We start from the raw sequence: 16102 nt of genomic DNA on the forward strand, positions 1-16102 counted from the left end.
ATTTTGGGTATTTTTAGGTGTTTGGGTAGTCTTAGACATTTATTTTTGCTTCCATGAAGATTTTGAGTACTCAGTTACTTTTTGTTAATATATCTACCACTCATAACTTATCAGAACTCTTCTTAGTGATGGGTTTGTTCTCTTTATGGATAGGTATCGATGTACACTTGAGAGTGCTATCCAAAGGCTTTTCCTAATTTTCAAGAAGACTGTAAATAGAGAAGCCCCAAGGTATCAGAGGATAATACTGTAAAGAGACTGCAGTTTTCTAGTGACCACAGTGTGTCCAGCTAACAATAATAATAATAGTTTATTAATATTGTCTGCAAAAATAGCTTCATCTTTATTTTCCTTTATGGATTTTAACAGCAAGCTTATAACATGTGAGTTTTTCCTGTATCTGTGGTGATGTTTGTTTATCTCTCAGAAGACTCTGTGGGAACAAAATAATATTATGTTCATGAAGATAATAAAGATACAGTTTTAGCTATAAGTATTAAATTCTATCAGCTTTATTTAGACAGTATTTTTCTAATAATTATTGTTTATCTAATTACATATCTGATTTTCTCACTATCATTTAAGAAGGACATATGAAACCTTTTTTCCCCCAGTGTCATTCCTAAAAGCTTTGTTTCTGTCTTTATTCCTGAGAAGTGAATCTACATTAGATAACAGACAAGACAGTGAAACTGGATTTTATTCTTTGGTGATGTTATGTATTTAGTTGACACATGTAAATGTGCAAGATAATGATTTCATACTCTGGTCTATTCCCCACACACACGCTTTTAAGTAGCATTTAGCAGTATCAACAAAAACATAATATGACTTGCTACCAGGAGGACTAAAAAAATATTTTTTAGTTAATCGTGTTCAAGAGGAGGCTTTGCTAGTGAGCTTCTGTGGGAGTTAGTAATTGGCATAATGTGATTCAGCATTTCCACTAAGAAAACAGCGGACGATAAAAATCTGTGAATGACACAGATTTACCATTCTGACAAAGTGAGAGGAACAGAGCAGTTACATAAACCAATCTTGAATTACTTGTTCAGTTGACTTCTGCAGGTAAGCTGTATTTTGACACAGTCAAATGAAAAATTTTTGCAAATACAGGATAAGTAGAATAGGTCATGTCTCTGGAGTAAGAGACTAGCCTGGGATGCATGGCTTCTGAAGAGATCCTAAGGGGCATTGCTGACAGCTCTCTCACTATGAGCTCCCAGAACGATGCTGTGGCACATGGGAGTAACCGCACCCTTAAATTAATGAGCAGAAGAGCTTGTTTTGCCTTTTGGTGGGGTTTTTTTTGGTAATGTTGCATCCAGTTCTGATGTCTGAAGTCAAAGGTGTAGAGAGGGCTTAGAGGGGATGACTGATGTGCTCAAAATATTTAATTTATCCAAAAGAAAACCAGTAGGTGATTAATATATGAGGAATTTGATAGGGGAAAAAATCCCAAGACGCTAACAAAAGAAGTAATGAATTTTTGCAACTCTTAAGGATTTCAAATTGATATTTTTCCTGAAAGAAAAAAAAAAAAAAAGGTTTAGGTTTAGTTCCTATTATCTACACAAGAGGTCAGACCAAGATAAGTAATGATCTTTCCTGGCTTCAACATCTATGACTCTAGGAATCAGCCCAAAATTTGTGTTGTGTATCTGGCAAATAATACTCCCACTGACATACATGGGTGCTATCATGTATAGATACATAAAACATCTGAGGCTCTCACAGTTGCTGAAACAATTAGATGATGAATTGGCCTTAGAGTACAATTTTGAAATGGCAGTCATAATTTCTAAAACTTTTATAATGTTTCTACGTTCACACAATTACGTCTTAAACATTTTGGTATCTAGTAATTTTTGGTTATCCTTACCGACTGAGAAGCACACAGCGTTAGAACCACATTGCCATTGTAAAATGTAAGTCTAAAACTGGGGATCTCTGTAAAGCCTGGTTGCAGAGGAAAAACACTGTTTTATTTAAAAAGGCTTCAATAACTGTTGAGTAATCACTGCTTTTTTTCATTATTATTTTTTAATTTTTGCCCCCATGTCCAATAACATAATTGAACTCTAGAAGCAAGTTCATTTTGTTCTGCTGGTACGTTGTGTCCTTCCTTATCTTGGAAGCCCCTATGAAGTATCAGGACATACATGTATGTTTTGTGTTGAGAGCTTTACAGCTCTAAGGATGCTGAGACGAAACTCCATACAGGTCCAGCAATGCATTTTGCAGGCTCTGAGGAGCACCTTGCAAAATTGGGGTCCCCTCTCATCCTCACGTGTTGTCATGAGTTGTGTTCGGTCTGACTCCTGCTAAAGGAAGGGAAGGACGTGATGTGGGGTGTGTATAATCTGGAGAGGTTTTCTCTAAGCCTTGCTTTATGGCTTATATTTTACAGAGATGCTGTTACCATCCAAGTTTTAAATCAAATCTTCCACACAATCAAAATGTGATTTTATTGTCTTGTAAGTTTCCAGAAAAAGCACTTTCTGATTACTACATGATATTTTTCTCTCATCAACCACTGTTTGTATTTATTTTCAGTAAATACCACGAAGGGATCTCTGTGTTTTCTCCATTTCATTATAAAAAGGATTTTTTTGAACAAAGAGAAAACTCTTGTTCTTCCTGAGCAATTTAAGTGACCTGCTAAACTAAATGCACTGGCAGGGCTTCCATTTAGTTAGTAATTCGCAGCTGTCACTGGAGACATCTCTCTACAAAGAAAACTGTTTTCTTTCCATGTTTATTTCTTCAGCAGAAACTGCTGCATAACAATGTCAATTATTGGCCTTATCAGTGTGTAACCCTGGAGAAGACTAAAATCACAGGAGCCCGTACACTTGACTACCAAACTCAATCAAAACTACTGATAAGAGAACACAGAGAAACTAAAAGCTTTTGGAGTATGAGCTGAATAATAGGATGAAGTGACATATGCCTTTCTTTGAGACAAGCAGATGGAGGAGGATTAATTTTCTTTCTTTCAATCCTGTGTTCTCTCCTATGGTTTTCTAAATGCTGGTGCTTGTAGATTTTGCTATTTTACAACAAAATTGTCTCATTGCAACTGCAAGACAGTAAAAATAACAAGAATTAAAATGCCCATTGTTTTGTCAGCTACTTGTAAACAAATTGGATTTAAAATTCTTCCAGAAATGCCATTATAGCAGATTTACTATTGCCATCGTAGCCTTCTCGTTAGCTCTTTCAGCTGCCTTAAAGAGCGAGATCTTTACACATGACAACTCATTTGCCCTCTATAGTGTTTTTGCATTAGACATCCCTTTGCAAATATAGATAGAGCTCCCATTTATCCCATCCTAATCCGTTTCCTGCACGGTAGCGTTTGCTTGCTGTTAGCTGCGTGAATAGCAATGACTGCATCCCATTCTCAGGAACTGAGTCACCAAAGCTTTGTGTTAATTTTTTTCATCACAATTCTTACACGTGTGCTTATTTTCAGGTGCTGCTCTGCATAGGACAGCAGGTTAAACAGGGACATCTGAAATCCTTAATAGTTGTTGTTCTCTACCATGTCCTTTCTTAAAGATTACCACCCCCGAGAAAAGATGACAGAGCATCACACGGAGGTGCCTTTGAATTGCCGGCTCAAAGGAAACCTATTAAAACGAACCGAAATTGCCACCAGTAATATACCTCTGAAAGTTATATTTCAGGTAGCTGATGTCTTTATTCTCTTCTGTGAGAAAAGGCCACATCTTCCAAGCTGTGCTATAGTTTCCCCTCTTGGAGATTATTGTGATAAATACAGGGATTCCTCCTCTCATCTGCCTGCTAAGGAACAGATGAAAGATGTAGTCACTGTGGGCAAACCAGCCCATCAAACACTTGCATTATACCACGTAGTGCACCACTGAAGTATTTTTTCCATTAGAAATGTTATTACAGCTTTGGCCAAACCCTGAAACACCTTTTGGTCATGTTCATTTATTTAAACAAAATAAATTCAGGTTTATTTATTCACCATTTTATTCACAAGGTATGGTTTTATAAAAGCAATAATTTTGTCAAAAGCCCAGTTCTCTAAAGAAAATAAATTTGAGTATAATGTTTCCCTTAAAACCTATTTGAGATATGTGTGGTTTTGAGTCTTTAGGTAATCACTTCAGCCAAATTTTTTGAGGCTTTTCTCTGAATCTGTGAAGGCCACAAGGCCACAAACTTCTTAATGTAATTTAAATTTTTACAAAACCACATGGAGTGCAAACCCTACACCTGGGAGAAGTATTGCAAACTGTTATTAATATTTAGTTTATATAATATTACATCTGTCACGTGCTAAAATGTTTGTTATGAAGTCAGCATTTCTCTTCATATTGCTTTTCCATGTTTTTACTGGGATTTGTCCTTGCATAGTGGAAAAGTAAGGATTTGGACTTGCTTGATCTTTGGTGATGGGTCTGGAGCTGCTTTGCAATTGTCAGATTGCTCCACTGCCAAAGCGCTCTGTTGGGTATCGGTACTGTGATGGGGGGCACTGCTTTCACCGTGCAGATTTTTGTGACGTTTTAGAGTGTAAGTTTGGTTATTTCCTTACGTGAATAGACTAGAATTGCCAAGAAGAAGTGCTCATGGCCTAAGCGCTTTTAGGACTTTAATCTTGGAAATCTTAAAAATCAGCAGTCAGAAAAGATTAACCCAGCCCCATCGTCACCCGCTGTACTGCAAAAGCATTTGGTTCTTCTGTCATGTTTGGAGGCTGGTCCTTTGTAAATAAGCAAAGAATAAGTCCTGCGTTCAGGTGTTGGTTTGCAAACTCTTATTTTCCATGGAAGTTGAGGCATTCATCATCTTACATAGAAATTTCATCTCCTTTTCTGATTGGCCAAGGCCAAAGTTGTAGATTTCTATTTTTATGAGGTAGTGACATCTAAGAACGGCATGTAAATATATAAGTAAAATGTGTTAGTATTTTAATTGTCTTAGAATCTTAGGGCCTTAGGAGATTTGTAGGTACCTTAGGGCTTTAATGTACTCAATTTAGAATTAGTATTTTTCCATTATTCCAGTAATAAACACTTTGTCTATATGCTTTTGAAAAACTGCATATCTCTGAGATTTGCATGAGAATTATGTGTTTGGTTTTTATGTAATCTGTTCAGAATTGTGTATAATAACAACAGTTGACTGACAAATTAAGAACTTGCCCTAACAGAGAGTATTAAAAGCATGTGGCTTATTTAAACTTGTAAAACAAAGCTTGAGAGGGATTATGATTATCTTCAGTAATGCATTTGGATTGCTTTGTAATGGGGGTAAAGCTTTAAGTCATAAGGTAATTTTGATGAAGGATCAAAAGGATATAAATTGTTCCACTTTGATTTATAAGCCATTGGATAAAGTGAAGCACCTTCTACATAAAATATTAGGAGGTAAAGAGCAGTATATATTTTCCGACAAAGCTTGATAAATTTATGTTATTGTGTAATATAGTAAGAGTTGGGTTTCCTGTTGCCTCCAAACAGAGGTTGAAAGATGTCTTGAGCCCAGTTGTTAATCTTGTTTCTTGCATAGTATTTATACTGTTTTAGAATATTTTTATTCTTTAGCTTATAATATACAAATGAATTATACTATATTAATTTGAATTAATGGTTCAGTCTGAAGCTTCTGGCAGGTCCTTTATCAGTCCTTGCCTTTAATTATGATATCTTCAAGAAGGTGGTTTTGTTCTTCTCTTCCACCGCCCAGTCATTGGTTCTCTCTATTAATGTCCTTAAGTCTGCCAGAGGTGCACAGATGTTTCATGGGGTTTGACATGGCAAATGTGGAAGTAAAGTATTATTCAGAACAAAACACCTATATATGACTTCATGTGGTGTGGGTGATTGAACAACATAATGGAAATGGCCTCTTTCAGTCCCGTATGTTTAGGATACTAACAATATTCCATTTGTATTATGTTTAGGAATTTTTTTTTTTAGTTCTAAATATATGCTTATTGGATGTAAAATTGTGTATCTCAGCACAACTTAAGGTATATATAAGGGCAATTTTGCATCAGCAATCCTTAATATATGTTTTCTTTTAAAAGAAGATGAGATTTTACTCAGAACAATTTACAGTGTGAAATACCTTTTTGTCAAAACATACTAATTGCTTTAAGTCTGAAATATATAAAATTTTGTTACACTCTTGTCCCTGTGGTTCATTATATTCAATTGGCATTTTATGATTTTCTTTCCCCTTTTTTGCTGAGCTTTTAGCTGTTCATACTACAGTGTTAAAATTTAAAAGTCATTGTAGAGAGGGGAATATGTGTGAATTTGGAGCTATGCAAACTGTTCCACTTAAAATGCATTGCCAAATTATGGTCAGGAAAACCAAACCAAGAAGAGTGGGTAGCATATGGACTTTATGGAGGGGCAGAACTGTAAACTTTCTGCTGAAATCTGCTGTACAAATATTTTGATCTTGCTTGACTACAGGAAAAAAAAATTATACAACGTCGTAACTTACTCGTTGGCAATTAATTTCAGAAGTGAAATTTTGCCATAATTGCTGCAGTCTTGATTGGTATGCAGGTGCTATGTTTGGATCGAGTATGTTTGGATTTATTTATTTATTTTAATAGAATCACTTCTGATCTTTATGACTTTTTATCCTCTGGATATTTGTACCTCTTTTCCTTTATTTGCTGCTTTTTGTATGGGGCTAGGGACAAGTGATATACTTGGGCTCTTTCTTATTACTATTTATTTTGGTGCATAAGAAGTACATATATCTCCAAATACCAGCAATATAGCAATATTGTGTAAAGCAATATGGCAAAAAGTATAATCAGGGTGGTTCAGGACCATTCTGCTCTGTGCTGTAGCAATTGGGGTACTGAGAAATCTTCCTGGATGTTTCCTGTGATATTCAATTTTCATGTGAGATTTTTAAATTTAAAGTTCTGTCTTCTCCAGCTTAAAAGTAAGGAAGAACCCAAGACTGTTTTTGTTTGACTGGCTGATTTAAGTATGAATTTACATCAGTGTCCGAGTAAAATTACTTCTCCTCCTTTTTTGAGTATTGAATATTCTGCACCAGTACCTTAACATCTTCTGTTTCATGTGCATGTAATTTTGAAGCATTTTGAGATAGTTCACAATAAAAAAGCATTACAGAAGTAAGATGTGAAGTTATGGGGTTGAACATCTTTTAGATTCTGTGGCAATACTTGCTTTGTTTTTGAGCTGATGTCCTTAACCTTGTCTTATAAACTTGTAGATAATAACATGTAGATAGTAAGGTTTGCTAAGAAAAAGATCTAACATGCAGATTTCTTTTCTGTTTTAAAATTTAGGGATGGGGATTACTTGTGGTTTTGGTTTTTGTTTTCATTTGAAAACAAGGACATGAGGCTACCTACAGTATCAGCTAAGATGTATTCCTTTAATGAACTTTTTTACCATATTAATTCATATATTTTCATACCCATGTAAATGAAGATGTAAATCTTCTCTTCAGCTAGGTGAGCACAGCTTCTGGGACATAGTTCTTTAGAACCACATATTTTATGATTAGCAATTAAGGTTGCTAATGACTTTTGTAAGAGACCCATACTGGATGAAACAGGGCTTTAATTGCTGTTTTAGTGGTTTTAATGTGCTGAGTCCAGGAAACGTTTTCAGTAATCATGAAAAGAAAAACATGAAAGGGAAATAAGACCGTCAACTTTTCATAAGCTTTCATTTTCAGAATATTAAGCTGTGTTTCTATGAAGTTCTTATTAGGAATATGAAATAAATTACAAGAACAGCATACTTATGTATGTTTTCAGAAGATTAAGGGAGATTGTTCAGTCGACGTGAAGAATTTAAAAAAGTATGTTTGAATCAAAGAATATATATTATATATTTGAATCAAAGAATAAAAAAAATATACTTGTTGAGAATCAGTATGCACTTGAGTTGATGAATGGAAGCTGATAGCAGGAGAAATTAACCTCTAACCTATTTAGATTTTTTTTTTTAAGTATCCGTTTTAAGATGCAAGTCTAGTTAGAACTCTGAGTAGCCTTTTTTTCTGTGGTTTCATACTGTTCCGAGTTCTGTATGCTGTGGTCTGTTGGTTAAGTTGTCATGGTGTATGAGAGAAAGGTCAAAACTGAGATAAATAAGAATGATAGTTAATAGGCAATTTTTTGGAAAGAATTAATAATCCTTTCAAGAAATTCTAGATGCATTTAGGTCATGTGCAATAAAGGAATGTACAAGAAAAAAAATACAACTTAGCACTGAATTTACAAAGTTGAATGTTCATTATTTCAGCAAATACTGGGGCGGGCATTGTTTGGGATTTTTGTTTGTTTTTTCCTCTAAATTGTCGTGGGACAGAATGTGAGCTTTCACATTCAAGGTAGCAGGTTTTGAGTGACACTGATTTATGACTTGCCAAGAATTCATCTCTCCTAAATCCTTCAGACTGTGTCCAGTGCCGGCTTAAATGCTCCTGCCACTTAGCATAGATAAACCAGTGTTTCCCCATCTCCTGTTTATCGAAGTTCAGGTTGACCCACAGCGTTTGAAATCACGAGAACGAGGAGGGCATCACTGCATCCAGCATCCAAACCGGAGCGTCTGTGCTCTCTCAGCCACTGCTGCCTACACTGCACGTGCACTGGGGCATGCAGCTTTCCACGCTCAGGCAGGTCAGCTGCACCACTGAAGGATCCAGGTCCACTTACGCCTCTTAACCTGTATCTGCAGCAAATATTTTTTTTAAGCTGCAGCAGATGACCTATTTGTACTCTCTCTTTAATGTTAGGTTTTGAAATCTTAGTCTTCTCAATTCCAGCTGTGCCCAATAGGGAAGAAGTGCTTTCTCTGACTCTAAGACATAGGTAATTAATAAGATGCACAGCACTCCAGAAATACAGCTCATTATTTGCGACTCCATGTAGCAGGTTAGGACAGCTGGAGAAATAAGAAGCGGCAGCAGCGTGGGGAATATTGCTGAGTGCATTGAAAGAGGAAAAACACTACTCAAGAAAGAAAAGAGAACTTGTCTCAGAGCTAGAGCCCTACTTATTTGGCGCATTATGTATCAACAGCGAGGGGCAGAGGGAAGGGAAAAGTAGCTCTAAGGCATCTGAACGAGGTCAGCTGGGCCCTGCAGTGTGCGCTGGACCTGTGCTTTCGTGTTACCAGCCAGGGTGTTTGTTCCTGCTTTGATAGCAGGCTGAAGGGAAAGGATTTGGACTGAGCTTGGCTGAGTCCCAGAGCAGCAGGTATCCTTCATGCGAAGTACCTGGGAAGCGGATTAGAGGTTAGCGCTGCGCAGCACATGGCCAGCCCGGCCACCGCAGCCGTCCCAGGGTCAGCCAGGCAGTAGCTCGGGCATGACTGTCTGTCTGCTTCGCTCTGCAGCGCGGCGGAGGGACGGGGTCCATGGACAGGGTGCCCACTGGCTTCTGCTGCCCCTGCCACTCTTGCCTTCACGCTCGACAATCCCAAATAGGAGCAAGTGAAAAAGAATATTGTAAAGGAAATAAGAATTAAATCATTCCTACGTTAAGTATTTCTTTTGCCTGTCTAGTGGTTACATCTGGTTGGAAAAAAATTTTTTGGATCCTTGTCCGGTTCTGGCTGTCTCTGGCACGACATTATACAGTTTCCCATAAAATCATAAAAACATTTAGAATTCTTCGGGTGTATGAATATAGTTTATTTCTGGTTTATATTATCTGAAAAGATAAATGGGCGTTTTTCTGTCAAGAATTGATTTCCTCCTTAGCTCGTCTTAATAATTCCTCTAAATAAATTTTATTAGTATTGCACTGCATTAGTTCGTTAAAAGTGAGTGCTATGTTCTAAAATTTCAAGCGCAACTTTTGAAAGTACAAATAACTCTCATAAAGAAGCCATTTAAATCAAATCGCCAGCATAAATTTTGGAGTGTTTTATATGGGTGCATAACGTGTAACAGATACAGCTCTTGTTCAAAATACAGCTGTTAGCGATTCCTTATTAAATAATGAAGGATTATATATAAAGTTAACTTCCCTTTTATTTAGTTATATGCAGTCCTAAAGTATAATATTGAAAAGTTCATGATCGTAAAATATAGTAAGATTGCAGATTGTGCCTATCAGTAAAAAATAGAGCTGTGGTAGACCCGAAGTACTCACACCATAATTACATACCATAAGTGCAGTTAGCAGCAGGAAGGATTAACAACTCTCGCAGAAAAATACTGTGGTTTAGGACTGCCTTTATTTGTTAAATTAATAGACTGATTCTCAGTTTTGACATTAAAAACTAACTCTATTAATTTCCTCAGTATGTTCAAGTTTGAGTTTAACTTTAGTTATTGCCATTTTTATATTAGCTAGAAATAGAAATGGTATTCTATTACTGGTTTTTATGTTCTGTTAAGTTACTTCTGTTTAAAAAAACCTGCAGTTGAACTTCATCAGTAATTCACACAGACAAAAAAGTCTGAATGGAATTTTCAAAATAAATAAATTGCTTTGATTATCACAGAAGAGACCTTTGTGCTCCACTTAACTAGAATAACATTTTAAAATTTTATTAACTATCAACATGTTGGTTGTTCTATAGTTGGTTTTGATGTTCTTTCCTTCAAGATCCACATATGGGCTCAGAGTGGGGGTGACAATAAATAGCATAATATCCATTACCAAATAACCAGTATTATTGCCAAATCTTATGCTAAAAACTCTATGGACTAAAGGGCTTGTAGTGGACTTCATACTATAAGGGGATTTGCTAAGGAAACAGGTTTCAAAACATGGAAAATTTGCTTTCTTTTGCTTCTGGGTTTTGGGGTTTTTGAAGGTTGTTTTAATGGGCTGAGTTTTCATTGGGTTACAATCTCAGTGAAGAAGAGGAGACTGATTACTTTGTAATAATTATTAAAAATGTGTTTTGTGAAGTTTTATTAGTATTCAGTTTTGGTTTAGTTTACAAGGAACGGACCTTGACCATTTTAATTTTAGAGGAAACTGAGGAATAAGGGCTTTGGAAATCATCTTCTTTTTGAGGTACCTGTCTTATAGTTTGGTATTTTCTTTTAGATATATGTGTTGGATCTTGCACGATAAGACTTTTTTTCCCTCAAGAATAATTTTATATCTGACAACAGCCATAGCTTAACAGGTAGTGTTACTCCCAGATCTCATTACTGTGGTGTTTAAAACATAGACCTCATACTTTTAACGTCATACTTCTAAAGGTACTTCTGTACCACAGCACTTGCAGCAAGTTTACCACTGTCTTGTCTTCATTACGTGGTGAATGGGATAGTTCTTGAATACGTGTTACTTTCTCTAAGGACAACGACATTTTGAAAGTACATGTACTTGAAAAGTACATTCTAAACAGCTGCTCAAAAGTGTTTAGACATGTATTGTAGCGTGGTTGAGCATGATATATAAAGAGTTTTAGCATATTTTAGCATGTCTTACAAAAACACGTATGCGGAGTATCATGTAAATCCAAATGCAGTTAAAGTAGTGGAAATGCAATGAGTGAAATTGTATAAAAGAGGTTTTTTTTGTTTGGTTGGTAACAGAAATGTTGACTTTCAAATGTGCTGAAGAATTATTTCAGAATTCTGGTTTAAATACATCAGTGTAAACCAGAAATCTTTTTAAAAGGATATTGAATACTTTATGCTTAGATCTTTTGCCATACTAGGAAATCAGTTTGATATATAGATTCTTAATTTATTCAAAGTATGACCCAGCAACGCTGCTATACCAGCCCCCTACACACTTGCATTCCAAATAAAAGAATACACCCTTTTACTTGTTAAGGAAACATACTTGTATGGTTTCCTGAAGTGGACCAAATGAGTAAATATGTTTAGCAGTTTGTTGTGTTTTTGGATTTTTTTTTTCCCCTAATTAAGCCCATATCCTTTAAAAAATAAAATACCGGAAAATTTCCGTGTGGAAGGGAGGGCCATGGTGCAATCCGCTGCTGAAAGCCAGGCTGGCGTCAGAGCTCGAGCAGCTTGTTCTGGGGCTTGTCCAGGCGAGTTGTGAAAATCCCGATGGATGGATTCTGTGGTCTCCCTAGCAAACTGCTTAAGTGCCCTTATTGTGAAGTGCTTTTTTCTTGCGACAGCTTAGCTTCAACTTGTTACTATTGCCTCTTGGCCCCGTGTCATCTTGATAATCATCACTGTGCGTAGTGGAAAACTGCTCTTAGATCCTACCTTAGCCTTGTAAAAGTGGCTGCTATGTAGAAGGTTTTAAGAAAATAAACTACATTTTTGTAATCATTTTCTGATATTCATATCCAGTATGATCACCTTACCATCAAAACTGAATCTTTGAGTAGAATTCATTCACCTACAGGGACTATCTGTGTTTCACAAATGCGTAGCAACATTTTCTAGTTTGAAAAACATGTACAATTGCCACAGAAACAATCAGTGTAGTGGACCAAATGTGTGACCATTGTAGACTCCTGCTTGCTAATCTCATGCTGAGTTTTCCTTCACTAGGTGTTGAGTAGGTTAGTAGTACCTTCCGTACAGGCAGATGTTGGTTGCAACAGGTAATGTTCTACAAAGTGCAAGTGCTGAGGTCTGCTAGAAGGGTCCTGGTCCTCCAGTGGCTGGAGGTTTGGTTTAGGCCAAATTTATTTCAACAGTAGCCCAAAGGAAAACCAAAACACTGCTCAAGCAGCATGAATCGTTTGCATCAGAAGTCTGAACCAGCAAAGTCTTGGCACCACAAACAGTAAAAGAGCTAATTTCACAAAACTCTCTGAATTAACTGCTGTGTCTTACAGCTGGTTGAAAATTACTTATGTAAAAGGGGGAAAAAAAACTTTCATGGAGGTAGGCAGTTATCATCCCTCTCTGCACTGATAATTTATTAATTACAGGTATCAGCATAACTGTCAAATAAGTAGGGATTTTAAAAAAAGTGGGATTTTGGCAGTTGTATAACACTTTATTAAAAATGTGCTCTCTCAAGTGTAATAGAGACAATCTTATGCTAATTCTGTTGTATTATTACTTATTCATAATTAAATATATAGTACTGCTCAACTTCTATCCTTTCTTGTTTTGTATTACAAGAACCAGTATAGCAAGACCATGAAATATATGAAGCCAAAAAATTCTCTCACATAAAAAAAATAATTTCATGTTCATTTCTGCTCCTTGCTGTTTCCTGAAATCACAGAATCTTTGCTAAGGGCTCCTACAGCCATCGTCCATGACGGCAGGTGCAGAGGAGAGAGAAGGTGGGATCAAGGAAAATAAGACCCATATGAGAACGAATCTCACTGTGTACTTATACATGATATTGCAGGATTCTGATTGATAGCAGAATAATGGTTGTGGGTTTGTTTGCATTCTTGCTTGCTTATTCGTGCTCCTTAGAATAGATGTTAACAACCATATTCATGCAAAGATATACATAGGCAAATGCTCACAAATATATGTACATATACAAATGTGCACAAACGGTCTGCATTTTTTTTCTGCAAAAATAGAGCACACAGAAGATACAAGCAGGCTTGAACAACTGCACTCGTTCCGAAGATGGCAACTTAAGAATCCCATCATAAAATTCCACATTCAGTTTGTTGTCATGTAACTCATCTAAAAACTTTCCTTTTGCTGCTTTGCCACAGCCTAAATTTTAAGGAATGTTTTGTCAAAGCAGTTAAAAGCATGAGACAGAGGATCTTCAGGTGGTCTTTTCTGTGGAAAGTTTAAAACATGAACTTCATATTTGGCCTACGGTGGTTTGTGAGCTTTTGGGTCACCATTTATTTAAAAAAACCCAACAAACTAACTTTGGTCAAATTACAACCCTTATAAAATTATTGTTTGCATGAACTCAGGAGAGAAATTGTAGCAGTTGATCTTCCAAAGAGTCCTCTCACAGCTGGCAAGTTTTAGCATACAGTTGAGGATTTGAAGCTTTGTGCTGCTGCAGGTCATGGTGGATTTTGGTGCTGTCATCAGAACTGAAGTTACAGGCGCTATCCCAGTGAGCTCCTCATTATTTCTAGTCCTGGGCTTAGGCTGCTTGGAAATGAATTAGGCTTAAACCTAATACAAGAGAGAGGAAAAACTGACCTGTAGAAATGTATTTGGGGACAAGAATCCAGAAAAGAGTGGGAAACCAGGGCTGAGACTTGAGGTGGATGTTGACTGTAACTGACTGAAATAATAATTTATTTTACATTTTTTCATGTATAAATAGAAAAGTAGCTTATTTTTGCATCAGTGTCAGAGACTTCTCCCCAGAATATCAGGGAAGAGGAAAACACCTGAAGTGACTGTGAAGTTTTTGTCAAAAGTCACAGACTTAGCGATCAGCCCTAATTTTGAGAATGTATCCAGCTGTATAACTCCATGTCCTGTGGAGCACATTAATACTTTGGAAAGGCAACAACACAGATAGATCTAATGCCCTTTTCACCCATCCCTCAGTGATGGGATAGGAAGCAAACACGTTTCAAATAACCCTTTTGAAGGATCTTTCAAAGTGCGATCAGTGGGATTTGATCCTGTGCATCAAAGTTCAGCATTAGAGCTACAATCCTGGAGTTTTGGCCAACAGGAGATTGGGCATAGTTGCTGATACCATGTTGCTGCAATAAAACATATGCCCTACAAAAGCAGGAATCCACATTATTCAAATTATCATTTAATAATCATTAAAATAATAATTTTATCTGTATTGCTATATAATTAATGTTGAAAGAAATTGAACTGTTGTTTGCTGTACTACGTACAAGGCATACCTAGAAAGCAGCAGCACCAGAAATCAGATATTCTTCATGTTTGCATGTGAAAAGACTAATTAGGGAAGAGAATTTTAGCACTTCTGCAATGTAGTCAGCAACTTTGCTTTATCTGTAGCTGTACCCACCTGATAAAGAGGTTATAAAAACATTTAAGGTATTAACACTTAAATTAATATTTTATAGCTCCTTAAAGAGGAAGTGTAGGTATTCCTCTTTTTCATGCCTAGCATAGGGATTTTAAAAAGATCTGGGCAACAGATGTTACAAACTGAAAGTAGGTTGAAGATCTTAAATGTGGAAGATACATGTGGAATTTTTAAAGAACTATATGCAAAACGACATGTGAAAACTTCTAGAGCTTGGTTGGAATTGGCAAGTGTGTAAGAAGTGTCAAAGTGCTTAAAATAATGTAGGAAATACGGAAAATCTAAAAGAAGTCTGGGTCACGTGTTAAACCGTTTTGGACTTACAGAGCTCAGAATTAAATTTCTAGTAGTTTCTAGTGACTCCGATACCCATGAGCATTGTATCTCAATTACCAGCTATAAAATTGATATGCTAACGCTGTTTAACTTCTAGAAGTCTAACGGGGTGGTTCTGATACATTACGTGAGTTCCTGTTTGTCTGAGTACAACAAGGGGTCTCCATCCATGATCGGGGGCACCGCTGGTGGTATAGTCACACAAGGGCAAGTGCAGGTAGGTAGAACTTACACACTTGGGCAGTATGCTGGTTTCTGAACTGCAAGACTGGATAGCGAGTATTTCTATATAAGTTACAGAAAAATCACTAAACTCACGTTTGTTTGAGATACTGAGGTGCTACATGAGTGATTGCTTTTAAATAATCCTTGTAGAAGTAATACATTGTTACTACACTGGTATTTGAAAAAATGTTTTTTGGGTGTTTTTTTCTCTCCATCTAGGAGTTGCTGATATTTTTACAAAATTTGCCCACGGTACACTGGGGAAATGAAGAAATGAGTGTACTCCTGGCAGAGGCCTACAGACTGAAGTTTGCATTTGCGGATGCCCCCAATCATTACAAGAAATGAATATAAAGAGCCAGAAATCATTAAGACCAACGTGTTCTGCAGTGTTATGGCATCTGTTGTTCTGGTTATGCTTTCAGCTCATTGCTCTTTCATTTGAATTAAGATGACCATAAAAATTCTGTTGGAATTTGCAGAATAAGAACAGAATACCAAAGAAATGGACAAAGCAGGATATCAAGCATTGAATGACCTTAAAAGTGAACTTTTTTGCTCAGCATGAAAAATGAGTTCAGAATTCTATCACATCATTTTCTTCTTTTTTTCCTTTCTCTGATCAGGAGAACT

The 16102-nt window shown here is 36.5% G+C and overlaps 1 protein-coding gene across 3 annotated transcripts in view; it reads left to right on the top strand.

The window, feature by feature from the left end:
- Positions 1-15817, top strand: part of TBC1D22A (TBC1 domain family member 22A) — a gene marked incomplete at both ends in the record, with an annotated part of 181909 nt that extends 166092 nt beyond the window's left edge. For all 3 annotated transcript variants that reach the window (XM_082013655.1, XM_082013653.1, XM_082013654.1), the window contains one exon: positions 15689-15817. In XM_082013655.1, the coding sequence (XP_081869781.1) occupies positions 15689-15817 (129 nt within the window). The remainder of the gene's footprint in view (positions 1-15688) is intronic.
- Positions 15818-16102: the final 285 nt, after the last annotated feature.

This window comes from Phaethon aethereus (assembly GCF_964289735.1).
Source record: "Phaethon aethereus genome assembly, chromosome: 1".
Classification (NCBI taxonomy): Eukaryota; Metazoa; Chordata; class Aves; order Phaethontiformes; family Phaethontidae; genus Phaethon; species Phaethon aethereus.